Source organism: Halichoerus grypus, chromosome 5, assembly GCF_964656455.1.
Source record: "Halichoerus grypus chromosome 5, mHalGry1.hap1.1, whole genome shotgun sequence".
Lineage (NCBI taxonomy): Eukaryota > Metazoa > Chordata > Mammalia > Carnivora > Phocidae > Halichoerus > Halichoerus grypus.
Window position 1 is genome coordinate 20438200 of NC_135716.1, and position 17954 is coordinate 20456153.

At 42.6% G+C, this 17954-nt stretch overlaps 1 protein-coding gene across 1 annotated transcript in view; it reads left to right on the forward strand.

Annotated features, from left to right (window-relative positions):
• Positions 1-3741: 3741 nt before the first annotated feature.
• Positions 3742-17954, forward strand: part of TNFRSF11B (TNF receptor superfamily member 11b) — a 28535-nt gene continuing 14322 nt past the window's right edge. Inside the window, exon 1 of the mRNA XM_036120270.2 lies at positions 3742-3968. Coding sequence (XP_035976163.1) covers positions 3939-3968 — 30 coding nt within the window. The 5' untranslated portion in view covers positions 3742-3938. The remainder of the gene's footprint in view (positions 3969-17954) is intronic.

The window sequence follows — 17954 nt, forward strand, 5'->3', positions numbered from 1 at the left end:
CAAGTCACTCTCATGCTTAAAACCCTCCAGTGCTTCGGATGGTCCTTTGGAAAAAGACGAGAATCGACGACACTTTGCAGCCTGACCACTGTCCACTCACCTCTCCAACCTCTTCCGGTCCCTGCGGCACCCTGCTCTCCAGGTTCCAGCAGCCATCCTCAGCTGCTTCAGGTTCTTTCCAATTACACCTTGCTTCCTCCCTGTCCTCCCTGCTCAAATGTCCCCCCGCCTACACGACCTTCTCTCCGCGGGTTAATACTCGTTTTATAAAGTACGGGCTCCTCCCCTATCATGTAGCACACCATCCTACTTGTATCTGTGCATTTGTGTGATGGCTGGATTGTCAGCTTCCAAGGAAATGGTTGTTATAATTGCATGAGTGACACCTGGTGTTACACCACCACTGAGCGGGGAACACACTAGTTCCTACTGACACCTGGTCTGACGCTGTCGAGCAGACCCTTAAGTCCCTGATGACTGACTCAGTCGGCAAGTGCTCCGGCTCTATGCCCCTGCCTTTCCGTCCCTTATTGGTGTAAAGCAAGGACACGTGCGCTCCCGCCCGTGGTCTGTAACACCGTCAGAGTCAAATAGCTTTGGTCTAGAATATTAATATTGTCAAAATCGTGTTTCTTAGCGAAGAAATTGGCACCCATGAATAAAATAAAAGAAAATCAATAGGCTAGCTGCACGGTATTTCTCCTTCTTCTGGTCTTTCTCCTATAAAATCAGAACAGGCTTCCTTTTAATCACAACGAAATAATAAGGAATATGTTTTTGCTCTTCAAGTTAATAACCTTTCATTTACATAATCTCAGAACTAGTATTCCCAATTTTCAGGGGAGGAGACTTAGGGGCAAGATGATGTAGACACTTGATGAGTCGCTTCAGAGCCCACGGCCTGCCTTGTCTCCCAAATGACCTAAAGCAATTCCTGCCCTGAGTTTCAGGCGTTTCCATCGCGATGATGATGAAAGCGGCCTTCTGAATCAGGAGCTTTGCTGCCGCGCGAAGGAGATGAGGTGCTGGCCTCGTGGGAGCTCCCACTTTCAGGCACTGTTTCTCTCAGCCTTAGGAGGGGCAGACATGGAGGCAGGGACGGTCAGAAATACAGGGAGTGAAAATGTGTTCATCACGGGGCCCAAGTCGAAAGGGCTCAGGCAAGAGAAGACGAGACTTATCTGATGAGGTGTCGCTGAGAAAGTCAGCATCACACATATCTGGTGACCAGGAACAGAAGGTTAAATTTACGGGACACTCCATTTAATGTCACCAGTGGTCTCTGCCAATGAGGGATCTGTCACAAGAAGATGAATGTAGTCTGCCAAGTTAGTGTTCGAACGTCCCCCTCTGGGTTCAGTCCCAAGTCCCTGGGTCCTTTCCAATTTAAGCTTCGGGGTGTGCTGGACCTGTGCCCATAGTGGTGGGTTGCCTGGCAGGACCCAGGGGCATCAGCCAGATTGCCCCAGGAATACAACAAACGAAGTGACCAATAACTCATAGTGTCCATTTCCTGTCAGTCAGTGGTTAATAAATGACCCATACTCAGGCCCTGAAATACACAGTCAATAGACAGTCGATTTTGTGATTCCAGATAAATGGTGCCCTGGCTTTTCTCAATATTACAGGTAATTACACACACACACACGCACACACCCACACACACCAACCACCACTACCACTACCACTATTAGTATTTATAGTAACTCCCAATAGTTCTAGAGAGCCAGACACTGAGCTAAAAGCTTCAAGGAATACCACAGGAAGATATGGGATTTCTGCCCTCGGGAGTTTATAATCTTGACTCACCTTGTGCTCATATAAATGTCCCTATGAGAACCTCAGATAAGAAGAATAATAATATCGAGCAGATAAGGAGCACTTTCTATGTGCTAGACACCATTTTGAGTGCTTTACATGTTTTATTCTATTGAATCCTCACTAATAACCTTTATAATGCGCTGAGGGACTTTTATCCTCATTATACAGATAAAGAAACAAAACAGAAATGCAAATAGGTTAGGGGAAACTTGCCTGAGATCACAGAACTGGAATGTAGTAGATCCGGGCCTCAAAGCTAGGTGTCTGGCTACAAAGACCAGTATCTAGGTAGCTCTAGAACAATCATAGCCACAATTCAGTCAATATTTCCTAGAAGCCAGGCACCCCAGGGTGAACACTGCAGGACTCAGTGCCTGTTTTCTCCAAGCTTTGGCTCCTGCATATTGGCACCCTATTACATTTCAAGAGAAGTGCCTTCAAATAATATCCTAGACACACATCACCCTAATAAAAACAATACTACTGTCATTTATCGAGTGCCTTACTACTAACATTTGAATTGACTTGAGTCCCGCAGGAAGTCTGTGTTAGTAGCTCAGGCTGTAGATGTTAAAACTGAAGTTCAGAAGTCGAGGGGCAGGTCTGGAGTCCCACAACTTTGTCCTCACTCACTGGCCTTCATTCATTCATAGTTCACTTAAGAAACCATCATGCTGTTAAGCTCCAGCCCCACCCCCCTCCCGCCTGCCCCTGGGAGGCAACACTGAACAAGACCCTCTGTCTTTTGTGATTCACAGAGCAGAAGAGCTGACATTCTTCTCCTCTAAATAGGTTCTACTCTGTCTCTTTGAGCTCCTGGTGGAAGCATATCCATTTGAAGGAGCGGATGCTCTGATCCCTGTGGGCAATACCTGCCCCCCCCCCCCCGCCCCCGGGGTGGGTGCTCTGCTGATTTATCACCTTCCATCCTTGAACTCTGGTGGTAACTGCACACTCCACCCTGATGGGGAAGCCAGCTTTGCCAGGAGGTTTTCAGCACCTGGTGAAAACCTGAGAGCTAATCGGTGAACTGCAGGACCTCTCAGGACTGGACGAACACTTCAGAGGGTCCAACTTTCCGAGGAGCAGCTTGTGGGAGTGAAGGAGGAAGACGAGAGCCCTTTATGCAAGCCCCAAACTCCTGTCCACAGCTCGGGGGGCAGGGGAAGGACTTTGAAGAGGTAATTCCAGAAGTTCAGGATGTAAGGGCCTAAGGTCCTTTGATGATGAGGGTGTTGACGAGGAAAACCGGGGCCAAGATAGCCCACAGCCTGCAAGCTTTTTTCCTGCCTTGGGCAGGAAGTTTTTCCTCGGCTGCTTCTCTCTGGCTCTCACCACCCCAGACAAGGAGAAGTGAAGGGTGCGGGGGGGGTAGGGGGGGTGGGGGCGGGGGGGAGGAAAGCCTTGGTCTAGAACCAGACAGAAGTGAGAGAAGTTCCTTGGGCATGGTCTCTGTAACCTTGGAGATTCGGGATCGCTCCCAACAGGGCTCTGAGACAGTGCGGTGCAGAAAGGCGAGGCCTTGTTATTGGAGCTCTCAGAACCCGCCGAGAAGGGGTGAGCCGAGAGGGGATCAAGGGTGGAGGACGCACGCCCGGCTGCGCCCCGATCTTGGCTGCAGCGGCCGCGCAGGGCGGACGAAACCGGCCCCGCAGCTCCCCAGCGTGCGCCCGGCCCTCCCACCGCCGGTGGCCGTTGCCAGGGGGCCGCCCGCTGGCGGGAAGCGGCCAGGAAACCTCAGGGCCGCGCAGAGACAGTAGCCTCCTTGTTCCGCAGCCCCGTGGCTTTTTTTTTTTTTCCCCCCTGGGAGGACCAGACATCCCCGCCCCGCCCCCAGCCCCCACCTCTCCCGGCGGTTCTTTCCGCTCTGGCTCTGAAAGCGTTAACGCCGGAGCTTTGCGCACCCCCATCCCCCCACCGCTCCCGCCCAAGTTCCTAAAAAAGAAAGGTGCAAAGTTTGGTCCAGATAGAGAATGAATGATCAAAGCCAAGCCGATACTTCCTGTCGCCCGGACGCTATATATAACGTGATGAGTGCACGGGCCGCGGAGACGCACGGAGCGCTCGCCCAGCCGCCGCCGCCGCCGCCCAGCGCCTGAGGTTTCCCGGGGACCGCAATGAACCAGCTGCTGTGCTGCGCGCTGGTGGTAAGTGCCCGCCCGGGACGCGGGCGCCTGGGAGCCTGCCCGCCCGCGGCCCGACGGGGACCGAGCTCATTGCGCTGCCTGTCCGGGGACAGAGCTGGGGGCAGGTTGCAACAGGAGGCCTCTTTCCGGAGCCCATCGCGCCGCTCCTAGGGTGTCCCTTTGCCTTGGAAAGTTCCTGCTGGGTTTATGGAAACGAGAGAGGAGCTCGAAACCTTTTTCGTTTGAATGATTTGTATCCATTTTATTTACTTTCTTCCTTGCAGATTATTTGACGCCCTCAAGGAGTTCATACCATCTTTGCTTAGTTGGATATTATTACTATGATTATTTAAAGTGGTCCCTTAGAAGTAGAGTAATTTGGGAGATGTCAGTCTTCTCAAAACTATTATAACTAGAATAAAATTTGGATGCAGTGAACATGATAGGATACACCATTAGGCTCATTCCCTGCTTAAGCAAATGTTATGGGAAATTGTGCGTACCTGGCACCAGAGAAAAGATCATACACACACATGCACGCACACACATAGATACACAGATTTCATAACTGCGCAATTTAACATCCTAATAAAATTTTATTATTAAAATGGTTTATTCCAGTTCTCAACTTCAATATAATGTGGAAGATATTGGCGGGCTAATGTTAATTATGTTCTAAAATAGATTTAAATAGTTGAAGTTCAGCACTAAATAGGGCTACAAGTTATTTTTAATGTACTGTTTGGAAAGAAAGGAGTCTTTGTGACTTAGGTTACCTCTTTTTTTTTTTTTAATTTAGGTTTTTGCCCAATCAAGTTAATAAGATTTGTTTGTAGATTATTCTATGGCTAATGATGTGTTTCCTTTATGTCACCAGAGTGTAGACTAAGTTAAGATGTGAATCAGACGTTCACGATAGGATAGGAAGATCCATATTTAAGCCACATATGTGTTTCGAACATGTTGGAGTAAATGCTTGGGTTTCAACATCCAACCCACAAATAGTGAATAGTAGGCTAGGAAGTCTTCCAAGTAGTTCCCAGGATACAAAGCATAAATAAGTAAATAGCAAAGTCACTAACGAAAATGTAGGTTGGACAGGAGTACAGAAGTAAGTATGCTAGTCTTATCCACCTCTACATAATGTAAGCTATAATATATAAAATAGCTCCACCAATATGGTTGGTTACTATGGAGAACTTTTTAAAAAGTGAACCTTTATTAAAACATAACACACACGGAATTGCGCAACTCATAAGTGCCTAATAAAGTTTCTCAAAGTGAACACTTGTGAGCTGCACCCAGATCAAGAAATACAACATTACCAACACCCCAGAAGCTCCCGGGCTCATCCCTATCACTACTATGTCCATAACCAGAGTAATTAATATTCTGACTTCTAACATCATAGAGGAGCTTTGTTTGTATTTGGACTTTACATAAATGGACTTTTATCACTTTTCTATGTCTGGCTACTTTCACTGAAGTTCCATTTATGAGATCATTTTTTTAACGTTGGATGTACAATAGTTCATTCATTTTCATTGTATGGTATTCCATTGTATGGATGTACCACAATTAATTTAATCACTCTAGTGTTTGGCTAGTTTACGTAATTCTGCTATTAATATGGGGACATTTTATTTATTTTTTTTAAGAATTTATTTATTTATTTGACAGAGAAAGACACGGCGAGAGAGGGAACACAAGCAGGGGGAGTGGGAGAGGGAGAAGCAGGCTTCCCGCCGAGCAGGGAGCCAGATGTGGGGCACGATCCCTGGGATCGTGACCTGAGCCGAAGGCAGACGCTTAACGACTGCGCCACCCAGGCGCCCCGGGGACATTTTATTCTTCCTTGCTCTTTGTGTTCTGTCAAAGATTTAATTAATAATAAACATATTACCAATGACTTTTAAACTTCAAAATTTCCACTAAATAATGTATGTACCTAATAATAAGTGCTCCTAAGCAATAAGTAAATGAACGTTTTTGATATGTAGTCTATCTAGGGAGATAGATATGTATATAGATAAAACTGATTGTGGATGATGCACGATTCTCAAAAGAGAAGACTTTCTATGTGCTTTGAACCTAGTAAATACTTTCAATGGGAAAGACTTTCCTTTCCCTTTCTGTAGTTTCTGAGATTGACTTATTTGATAAATGATTGGAGATGGATACTTTGTACTTACAAGGAGTCCAGGTGCCCTTTTGTAAGCACCTTGGCGCAATTGTAAGAAGTAGAAGCATCACAGGAATGTGTCCTTTGTAGCAGGCACGCCCCTACGCACTAGGGACAGAGTGGAAAATGAGATGGACACCATTCCTGCCCCCATGAGCCTCACAGTCTAATGGAGATGGACATTGGACTATTAATTCTATGTCTAATGAGAGTAACAAAAGGAGCTGGGAGACCTGGACATATAAAAGATTCTGTCCTCCAGGTCCTTATAAAGGAAGCCGCAGTGCAGTAGTTATCAGTCGGACCAAAATTCAAATCCAGCAGCACCACTTACTTGATACACGGGCAAGTTACATCTTTCTTGAGTTTTTGTTTTCTCTTCTATTAAACAGAGATAATGTTATGCACATGTGCAAGATAACCACATACATCTCCTGCTCCATATTAACAGCAGCTTCTAGCGTGAAGCTTCCAGATCACTGTAGGTAAATCTAGACCCAAGTGAATTTTGTAAACGGAATGCTGATGATGCTCAGGGGAGGGAGAGAAGGCCACACTACCTATTACCTTGAAGGAGGACTGGAATGTTTTCATTGTTGCGGATAAAATCCAGGTGTCCTGAACCTAAGAAGTGGGAGAAAGTATAATCGTGTGGCAAAGTAGAATTCTAGATTCTTTCTGGGAGAGCAGAGGATATGCCAAGAGGCAAACAGGGCAGGGGCGTGGCCACCAAGATTAAGGTCACAGTCACTGGCTTTCTGGAATGCTCACTAATGTGTCAAGGGGAAGCCTGCAGTGCAAGGTGAGGTAGCTGTGTCCCCAGGCCGCTCTATTCATGGGTGCTCAGGGCCCACCCGATACTCTGGCAACATCCTGGCCTCGGCTGAGATTTTAACTGGTGGGTGAAACTTCCCGTTGTGTAGTGCCCAAACCATCCACTGGCCTTCTCGAAGCTAATCCATGTCATGGTGACAAGACTTGGGATGGAGTGTGGGGATGAAGGTGTTGGGGGCAAGTAGGTGATTTTTTTTTTCCTCAGGACTACTGCTTGATCCCCCTGTCCTTAGGATAATGCCTTTTTTGGTTTGTTCTTTGTGTTTTTTTGGTTTCCTTCCCCTCGCCCAGTGATTGAGAGTATTTGTCTCACTTTTATTGGTTGGCTTCTTTACTTAGTTTAAGAGAATGATCACTCTGAAGTTTGTAGGAGAATCTGACATATTTTCAGTCCTAAACAGTCCTGATCCCTGCCCGTAGCAACCTTCAGCACAGTGCCCTAATTTCAATCTGATCTTTAATTTTACTTCTTAGGCTTAAACCACAGTTGTCAAATTCCATTGGCTGGGGAAAAAAAAAACATTCTGTGCCAGATGTTTTCTCCCCTTAGTTCTAGAAGGAGAGCTATGGCGGTGTCTATCAGAGGGGCACTAAACACACACTCAACTATTCTTGCTCTCCTACCCGCTAACCTGCCTGCTGGGTTTTGCCCTGAGCAACCCTCAGCCCTCCTGCCTGCATGTTCCCTATTCTGAAAGCTTTTTGTGAAAAGCGTTATTTCCTTCAGCGTCTCATTAACCAGTAGCACTTTGTTTAGCTGGAGTTTCTCCTTTGTAGCTGAAAAAAGAGGACTGGGAAATAGATGGCATAGAAAGAGTAATTTTATAAAAATTTATGTTTGCATTATTCAAGGCCTTGACTAAGGATGCCCGGCTGCCCCTTATGTTGCTACGATGGAGCAAAAATGCCAAAATTATCAGGGTATTTGTATGTTTTGCCCTGTAGGGCAGTAATTCTCAATCATATCACTTCTTCCATGCACTTTGAAAATAAATCCTTTGTAACAACTCTCTTGCTCCCCTGAAATGAAATTTAGAGTACCTATATTTTACCTACATACATAATTTTTAAAGACAATATACTAGCATAACTATACTATAAAGAAGAAATAAAAAGAAAGTAGCTAATAATAAAATAAAACTTCGCTGTAGACATAATGAAGCAGTGATATGTTAGCATCTTTATGTGAAATTGCTGTGAACACACCACTAGGAACAAAGGCCAAAGCCCATGTGATCTGCTGGGGTTCAAAACCATGATCAGTGTTGACTTTTCATGCAGTGCTTTTCTGAAATGGTGAACAAACCTTGCCAAAGTTTTAAACAAAGCAAAGTACAACCTTCTATCCAAGTTTATGTTGTTAAATTCCTAGAAAGTTCAGTATATATAAAACTCATGCAAAAACCACTTTGTGTATATATAAAATGGAATCCGAATCTAGGCCAGGATAATGATAAATAGGTTTTTTTGTCAATAGGACATCTTGAAGTGTTTGGGACATGAGATTATTCCTGATGGCCCAGGACACATAGCCGTCACGGTGACAACAGAAATCCCCCACAAATTTTTCCAGAACTTACAGGGGATATCACCACCACTTTGTGGGAAGCAAAGTATAAGCTCTTTGCAAGCACAGATTTGCGTTTTCTTCATATTTGTGGCACCCAGGTCTCCACAACCCCTGACACTGAAGTGTGTTTGCGGAATCAAAGGAGCTATAGTGAGATTTGGTAGTGTGTTATTATATCATCTACCAACAGATTCCTTATGCCAGAGACTTATTCTAATGTTGGCTTTGATCTCTTTCAAAAATAGAGATATGACACCCTGTCCACTATATTTTAGATGTTCTTTTGTACATTTCTACTATGACGGTTCATATCCATACCTTCATGAAGACCCATTCTTTTTTTTTTTTTAAGATTTAATTTATTTATTTGTTAGAGAGAGAGCGTGGGCGAGAGAGCGAGCGAGAGTACAAGCAGGGAGAGCGGCAGGCAGAGGGAGAAGCAGGCTCCCTGCTGAGCAGGGAGCCCGATGCGGGGCTCGATCCCAGGGCCCTGGGATCATGACCTGAGCTGAAGGCAGACACTCAACCGACTGAGCCACCCAGGCGTCCCATGAAGACCCATTCCTAAGCGAGCAACAGAAATGAACTAGATTCATATAGCAACCCGTGGAGGGGCTACCTAAGCTCAGTTGAACCCACTTTCTCACCTCCCCATCCGGTTGGTTCAGGCATCCAGTATTCATGTTTGGTTTGATCAATTTTACATGTTTGTAAAATGAGCCAATGTTAGAAGTCAAGTAAACATTTGGATTCAAAATTTCGGAGCCTAGGAGAAGCCTGGGCTGAAGATAACAAATCTGGTCATCAGCATACAACAGGTTTTTAAAGCAGCAGGGAAGGGTGATTGCACACGGCACACGGCAAGAGAGGAGAGAAGGAAGCAGTCCCGGAGCGCATTTGTGATACTGACAGTCCGGTAAACAAAATGCAAATATGAACAGTAATAGCAGTCATGTTTAGAAAAGAAAACAAAAATCGAAATAAAACTGAGCAACCCACAATAGCAGGAACTAGTGAATCGGAAATCCTAGCAACATCTGTAAACTATCTGTGCAAGAAGAAAGACTGAGGTATGGCCAACTTGAAATAGATACAAGGACAGCATTTTTATGTGACATGTAATTAGTTTTTGGAACTCACTACCACAGAATATTTTGGGGTGACTAGCATAGAAAGTCTAAAAAAAGAATTCTTTTAGACAGTTGTAAGGGATAAGAATAGTGTTACAAGACAATAGGTACGAAGCTGTGTGGTCCCCCCTCCCTCTCACATTTACCTGGCCTCTCTAAATTAACGTCCCAAGGGCCAGAACACTCTGCAGACACACTAAAATGGTTCCTCCCAACTCAAGGTGACATAACTTCCCAGGTATGGCCTGGGTAGGTCATTTTCACCCCAATTTCTGAGAAGCACCTGAATCAGCCAGACCAAAATGGGTAGGCAATGCAGGAGGAAATGAAATACCTTTCCTAAAGCCCTGCTAAAAAAAAGTAATGTGCTCCTAATGGCCTTGATTTATTACTTTCTTATTTGGATTTTGAAGAAATTTCCCTCTCTAAAATTATGTTTTATGGTTGATTGATTGATTTTTAAAGATTTTATTTATTTATTTGACAGAGAGAGACAGCGAGAGTGGGAACACAAGCGGGGGCGCTGGGGGTAGGAGAGGGAGAAGCAGGCTTCCCGCTGAGCAGGGAGCCTGATCCGGTGTTCGATCCCAGGACCCTGGGATCATGACCTGAGCAAAAGGCAGACGCTTAACGACTGAGCCACCCAGGCACCCCTAAAATTATGTTTTAATACTGTGAAGACATTGTTTAATTTCGCTGAAGCATCTTCTATACAAACAAAAAGAATAGCCTTAGGACTTTCACTTCAATTTAGTCTGTACCTTGGAAGCATTTTCCGTAAGAACTTCTTAAAATAATCAACTATAAAATAGGAAAATGGGTGTCAAGATGGATTTAGATGTAAAACAGAGCAGTAATTCCTCTAAACTTCCTGACTGCTTTTGGTAAATTCAGTTTTCTTCCCTGGTCTTTGACTCAAAAACCTCAATTCCTTTCCCATGTAATGTTACTTTCTTGTTCAAAAAAAGTGATTTCTTTTATTCTTAGAAAATACGGATATCAGGAACCTATTCTTTAAAAAGCCCCCCCCACCATCAATTTGCACTAACACCACCACCACCACCAACAACAACAAAATGTAATTTAGGAATTCAGTTGGACATAGTGACGCTAAGATCGTTGTGGTGGCAGGAGGCAAGGTTCTGTCTTAGTCTGAGATCCGGTTGGTGACGCCAGCACTGTGGGTCTTAACTTTACAGATCTCGAAAAATTGTTGAATCATTATATTGTACACCTGAAACTAATATAACACTGGATGTTAATTATACTTGAATAAAAAAATCATAATCATAACAATAAATACATGAAATAGGGGTATTGGACCGGATGATATGTGGGAGGTCTGCTTTAGTTTTGAGCTTTTGTCATTAAAAATAATAGTAACAAATTGATGATAAGAGATTTAGTACTCCAAACATGCAAAAAACAAAAGGACTTATTTATCTATGAAAAAAAATTATCTTTTTTTTTTTTAAGATTTTATTTATTTATTTGAGAGAGAGAGATGTGAGAGAGAGCACGAATGGGACATGGGGAGAGGGAGAAGCAGGCTCCTCGCTGAGCAGGGGGCCCAACGCAGGGCTCGATCCCAGGACTCTGGGATCATGACCTGAGCCGAAGGCAGACGCTTAACCAACTGAGCCACCCAGGCGCCCCTATGAAAAAAATTATCTTAAAGGAATGTTTCTTAACAATCTATTTTGTTGCAGTTGTCAGTTTCTTCTGCCCAGTTGGTTTCATGTATAAGAAATTCTGTTTAAGTCAGTGAGATCCCAGGGGAAACAGCTTTTGAAATGTAACCTATTTTTTTTTTAAGATTTTATTTATTTATTTGACAGAGAGAGAGAGAGACACAGCGAGAGAGGGAACACAAGCAGGGGGAGCAGGAGAGGGAGAAGCAGGCTTCCCGCAGAGCAGGGAGCCCGATGTGGGGCTCAATCCCAGGACCCCGGGATCATGACCTGAGCCGAAGGCAGACGCTTAACGACTGAGCCACCCAGGCGCCCCTGTAACCTACTTTTAAGTAGTAAGACTTATTTGTTTTAAGATCACAGATTATTCTTTTAAACCATAAAACATTTTTTTCATTTGGAAACAAGTCCTTCTTATCGTTAGATAGTATGCATAGAAGTCATTAATGTGCGTATTTTTCATATTCCATCTAGTTAGAAGCTAAGGTCCAAGACACTCCCTCAGGACTTAGGAAGGAGATATAATTTTGGTTGCTAGCAATCTCCTTGGACTCATTGTAGAATTTTCTTTGCATCTGTCTTCACAAGAAAGTACTTGACAACTGCACGTGGCTTTTTGGAATAAATGTCAAATCTTCGGGCAGAATAAGCTTGGTAATGGGTTAAATACTTCCCTTGAGTACCACACCAGGCTGATAGACAGAAATTTCTGCTCCCACACTTTCTGTTTTCTATCTCTTCTTTTTTTTTAAGATTTTATTTTTAAGTAATCTCTGTACCCAACGTGGGGCTCGCACCCACAACCCCGAGATCAAGGGTTGTATGTGTTTACCTACTGAGCCAGTCGGGTGCCCCCTGTTCCTTCTTTTAATGAGTAAAAAGAAGAGAAAATTGACTGGATTGTGCTAAAAAAAAAAAAGGCCACGAGAAAGTATGAGTGATGTTTATTGAGCAAGGATGTAGTTGTTAGTGCTGCTTGTAAATTGTTCTCAGTTCTCCCTTCCAGAAACACGGTAAGACTGTGCTTTCTAGTCTTCTGGTGGGGGGGGGGGGCGAGGACACGAATAGTTCTGGCCACTGACTTGTGAGTTAAAATGGTATGTCACTCCAAATTGGAGCACTTAACTGTGGACATATGACCCCCTCCAACTTTTTTTTTTTTCTCTTTCCCTCCTCCATAGCAAACCAGCCATGTTCTAGATATTAGTTGTGTTATCATCCGAGGTCATGGACAAAGGACAATGATAATAGGCTCCAGTGGACCCACTAGGAATATAGCATGAGTGAGAAATAAACCTTTGTTATTTTTAAGCCACTGAGATTTTGAAGTTGTTTATTACCACAGCATAAAACCAAACCAGTCCTGACGGACACAGTAGCCAAACCCCAGGTTTATTTGATCATTGAGAGGCATTTAGTCACAATGCTTGACCTATGATTTTAGATTATTAGTTGAAACTATTAGTTGAAACTCTTAGATTATCAGTTGAACTATTAGTTGAAACTCCTTCAAAGATATTGTTATAAATATTCATGAGGAAGGACCTTTCTTTCTTCTGTTGCTGAAAATTAAAATTCAGGGAACTAGAATTATGTAAAAGCTTAGTTGGGCTGCAAAATGGAAAGGTCAAAAGATACTTAACTTATCAGATACCCTATTATGTGAGAGTAAGCAAACAACGATCATTTTTTTTTCTCTTCATTGCTTCCAACTGACACTTCCTTTATAGAGGTTCACCGCCATCTTTCATCAGGACAACTTCTACCCATGGAAGCTGAGCCAAAGAAGGAAATCATAAAATAGAAAGACACTAATGATTCTTAGAATATGTTTAGTATATGGAAGACACACACAATATTTCACTTAATTTTCATAAAAATGCCATGATGCGGAGATTAGTGTCTGTTTTATAGACAAAGAAACTGAGGTTCAGAGAGGTGAAGAAATTTTCCCTAAGGTGACCTAGCTGAGTTTTTTTGTCCTAAAGGAACTTACATCTAGTAGCTGAGTCCAGTGGGAATCACAATACCCATAAGTTAGAGCCAAGCTTCTGTGGGTGCCTTCAAACCCAGAGATCTCTGCTGAGGTTAAGAGAACCCCAGATGGGGCTCACAAGGGTCAAATCTTTGGGCAAAGTGATTCTAATGTATTTTTCATCCTTTTTCAGCTCCTTTGGCTCCAGGGGGGACATCATGTCTTTTTCTTTTGAAATTAAATGCCTTGGCCTCCTTACTGGACATGAGTTCAAAGCCCAGATGCCTTAGGAAACACAGCATGAGGCAAACACACGTTTTAGTACCTTACTAGAAAGTGCAATCATAGGGAAGGAGGAGTGAGTGAAAGAAGAGTAAGGCAGAAAAAGAAGGAGAGCATGTTCAAGAGTGTGCATTACCAAGAAGCTACTGCTCAGTGTAAAGTACCGCTCAGTTTTACAGAACCATTGTCTGGAGAGCCTGAGTGAACTACTGCATTTCAGGACAAGGGAGGGAGAAGAATTTATTCAGCAGGATAGATAGATGGCTGGGTGGCTAGGTAGATGGATGGCTGGATAGACAGGAAGGAAGGAAGGAAAGAAGGAAGGAAGGAAGGAATAGATAGACAAGATGGATACATAGATAAGATTGATAGGTAAGAGATCTTATTGAACTTTATATTGTGTTGTAGTTGATTATTTATATGCCTATCTCTTTCATAAGACTGCAAGTTTCCAGAGGCAAGAGTCACTTGTTAAAGACTTAGAATCGGACAGGATTGGATTGAATCCCAGCTCACATGTGTACTGGCTCTGTGACCTTTGACACGTCACTAAACTTCTCTGAGACTCTATTTCTTCATCTATAAAATAGGGATCATCCTATCTCAGACGTTGGTGGAGGAGATGGATAATAATAGCGTGGGAAGAAAGGGCTTAGGATAGAGCCTGGTATATCATAATATAAGGCGCTAAGCTATTATTATTCCCGTATCACCCGGGGCTTCTAGAATTTCACATGTTGGAGGCACACAGTAAATCCCTCCATGTTTAACTCACATCCTGTTTTGTTCCATTTCCATTTGTAGTTTCTGTTCCATTTTATAATCACTACGGCTTCTCGATCCTAACTTTTTCTCACCAGCTGCCCTTAACCATATGTTGATTGGACCTCAATCCAGATCATCAACAACCAAAAGAGATGAATAAAATGATGTGAGTAGTGTGTTACCTTCAAAGAAAAGCACTGTAGAAATAAAAAGGAATTTAAAAAAATTGATGTTCAAAATAATCAACATACTAAAATGTGTTGCCAATTCTGAGCCCCAGATGCCAGGGACTCTAGCTGGAATACTCTGAAGTAATGCTTATTAAGTGGACCTGAATGGACATAATCAGAGAGAAAATTGCAACCAGCTCTGCTGTTGAGTTGAACTTTTCAGAATTAATGGTCAATCTCAAATCTGGTGATCAACAGAAGCACAAGAGAGGAAATAGTAAGATCCAGGGGGCCAAACATGTGAGATTTCTACATATCTTTCTTGGAAAGTCTTAAGTATACCTGTATCGCTAGTTGTTTTTCCTCAGAGATTTTTTTTTTTTCTTTTCATTTGTTGATCTGTCAAAACGCAGTTGTCTGTAAAACCCCTCCGAAGCACCAAAAGCATCATAAGCAAATCTATTCTGATAATTCTGGTCAACTCCAAACATAAACAAGGTATTGCTAATTAACTTAAAAGGCTTCAAACAGCTAAAGGAAACTTCTGACGGGAACAAAAAATTGAATTTAAGGTTGAAATTTACCTGAGACAGTTCTTCATCCCCAAGGGAAGCAAAATAGTGTAGAATCTGGCTTAGTGATTCATCTAATAAATCATAATTCCTTGGGTTTCCTTTCCCGCTTGCCTCGCATTAGCTGTTGGCAGCAAATCAGTTCTGTATAGATGAACAGATTTAATTCAGTTGCTCTTACTTCTTATGTAGAGACCTAATCCTCAGCCAAACAACTGACTATTGTGAAAATTATTAAGCAGTGGGAGACCCTTAGGTGGGGAACTTGCAGCAGCAGATAAACCTCTCAAATGAACTACCTGCTTTGTTTCTACATTTGCCTTTAAATTTTTTTGTTTGTTTTTTAAAGATTTTATTTATTTATTTGAGACAGAATGAGAGAGAGAGCACATGAGAGGGGGGAGGGTCAGAGGGAGAAGCAGGCTCCCTGCCGAGCAGGGAGCCCGATGTGGGACTCGATCCAGGGACTCCAGGATCATGACCTGAGCCGAAGGCAGCCGCTTAACCAACTGAGCCACCCAGGCGCCCCTCTACATTTGCCTTTAAAATGGAAGCTACACGCAGATGGAACAGTACCTGCAAAATACCACGTAAGATGAAAGGTGCTTTAAAAAATTTTTTTTTCCGGGCGCCTGGGTGGCTCAGTCGTTAAGCGTCTGCCTTCGGCTCAGGTCATGATCCCAGGGTCCTGGGATCGAGTCCCACATCGGGCTCCCTGCTCTGCGGGAAGCCTGCTTCTCCCTCTCCCACTCCCTCTGCTTGTGTTCCCTCTCTCGCTGTGTCTCTCTCTGTCAAATAAATAAATAAAATCTTAAAAAAAAAAAAAAAAATTTTTTTTTCCTTGAGGCACATTCTGTCATCAGTATCCTTTTACAGATGAGAAAACTGCAGATTTTTTGCTTGTTCTTGCAAATTTACATGCTGGATATTTGTCTGTGTGCATATATCATCTCCAGGAATCCTAATTACACATAGTAAGCATTGAATGTATCTATTGAATTGAATAAAATTAAATGAGGTATAGTTGATATGTGATAGCTGATATTACTTGATATGTGTAAGATAGCATCTTAAGCTTGTAAGGAGGATGGAGACAAATCCTTTTCTATCTGGCCCCTCTAAGCAGACCCATGAAACTGCCTTGAAACATTTGATATAGACCAAGAAAATGATACCAGTTGGGAAGATACTGAAACTAATTAAAAAAAAGAAAAAGAAAACAGAGACACTTTTTCTAGAGATAATTAAGACTAGGGCAGATAGTCAACTTTTGGCTCATCATAGGTGTGTTACTTCCTCCTGAACAAGAAACTTCAAAATGTCTTCAGAAATAAGTCTGGTTCAAAATATCTCCCATTTCCCACCTTCTATATAATTAGTACATGTAATAATGCCTCCTACTTGTCTGGAAGCTTATTCTTCACCAAGTTTATTTGTGTCCCTCCTTTTATTCATTTGAAATACAACAACTGTACAGGGATAGTTAAAATAAGGATTATTCTCATTTTAGAGGTAAGATAGTGGCTCAAGGTTAGTAAACCTGGTGGTCAAACTGAGTTTGGAACCCTGGTACTCATAGTCTAAATGCAAGTTCCCAGCTAAAAGTGCTCCTCTTAATTAACATTGACCCAATGGCCAAGCTCTGTACTTTTTAGAATTTATTAAGTTATCCATTTAGCATTTTTTCTGAAACACTGTGATATTCCTACGTTTTTTACCACCTTTTTTCTTCCCATCTTGCATATGTTTATAAGTTCCAGGGTTAACTTTTTGTCCTTTTATGCTTATATGCGATACACCTGAGTCATGCCGTCTGCTCTCTCTGCTTCTAGAGCCATTTATGTGCTCTTAACCCTGAAACCTGTGTCTTTAGCTTCCTTTCTGTCCTAAATTCCCAATACATATATCCAGTTATGTGGTAGACATCACTCGAGTCTCATAGGTGGAAGATGTTCCAAGCTAAATTCATTTTCTTTCTCTATAACTGTCTTCTCCTCCTGGTGTCAGTAATTAATGGCAATACTATGTACTACATAGTTCAAATTCATGGGAATGTTCTTCAGTTGCTTTTTCTAGGACATCCTCCCCATGCAATCAGCCAACACACCGTATCTATCCCTTCCTCTCCTCCATCACCAGTGCCAAACTTCAGCCCCTCATATTTCTGACCTATTTCTCTGCTGAGTCTTTTCTTGATCCTCTTTCTCCTCTCTTCTGCTTCCAATTGTTTTGCAGTGATTTGTGAGTATTTTACATCAGGCTGGGCTCTTAGATGAATGTTCCTATGAAAGAGGAACATTAACTTATTCAGCTCCATCATTTAGCAGTATTTCTAGAGCATAGTAATTGTTTCAGGAAGTGTTTGCTGAATGAATAAATGAGTTATTTAAGGAATGGAGGAAAAAGGGAATGGGCTACTACACTATAAGACTATAGAAAATCAAATACACTAAACTTCATAGGAAAATAGTTTTTTTTAAAAATAAGCTTTATAGTTCATACTATAAGAGACCTTTAGGAAATTCACCATGATACGTATCCTGAATGTCTCCCTTCTTGGCTAAGATGAACTGTAAAATGGCACAGTTTCCAAACTGACCAGAAGTTTAGCTAACTCTGGATAGTCCTCAAATAGTTCTCTGTGGCAAAGATCGTACGAGAGATCACAAAAGGAACTCCCAAACCAAGTAGTTATTTCAAGCTGTGCGTGGGCTCCTTTTAATGAATTTTCCATAAACGGAAACCCACTGGGTCACTCATGGTTCTGTATACCAGAGAGCAAGCCCAGTAGTATAGAATTGGCTGCATGGCATAATGCAAAAATAAACTTGTAAGA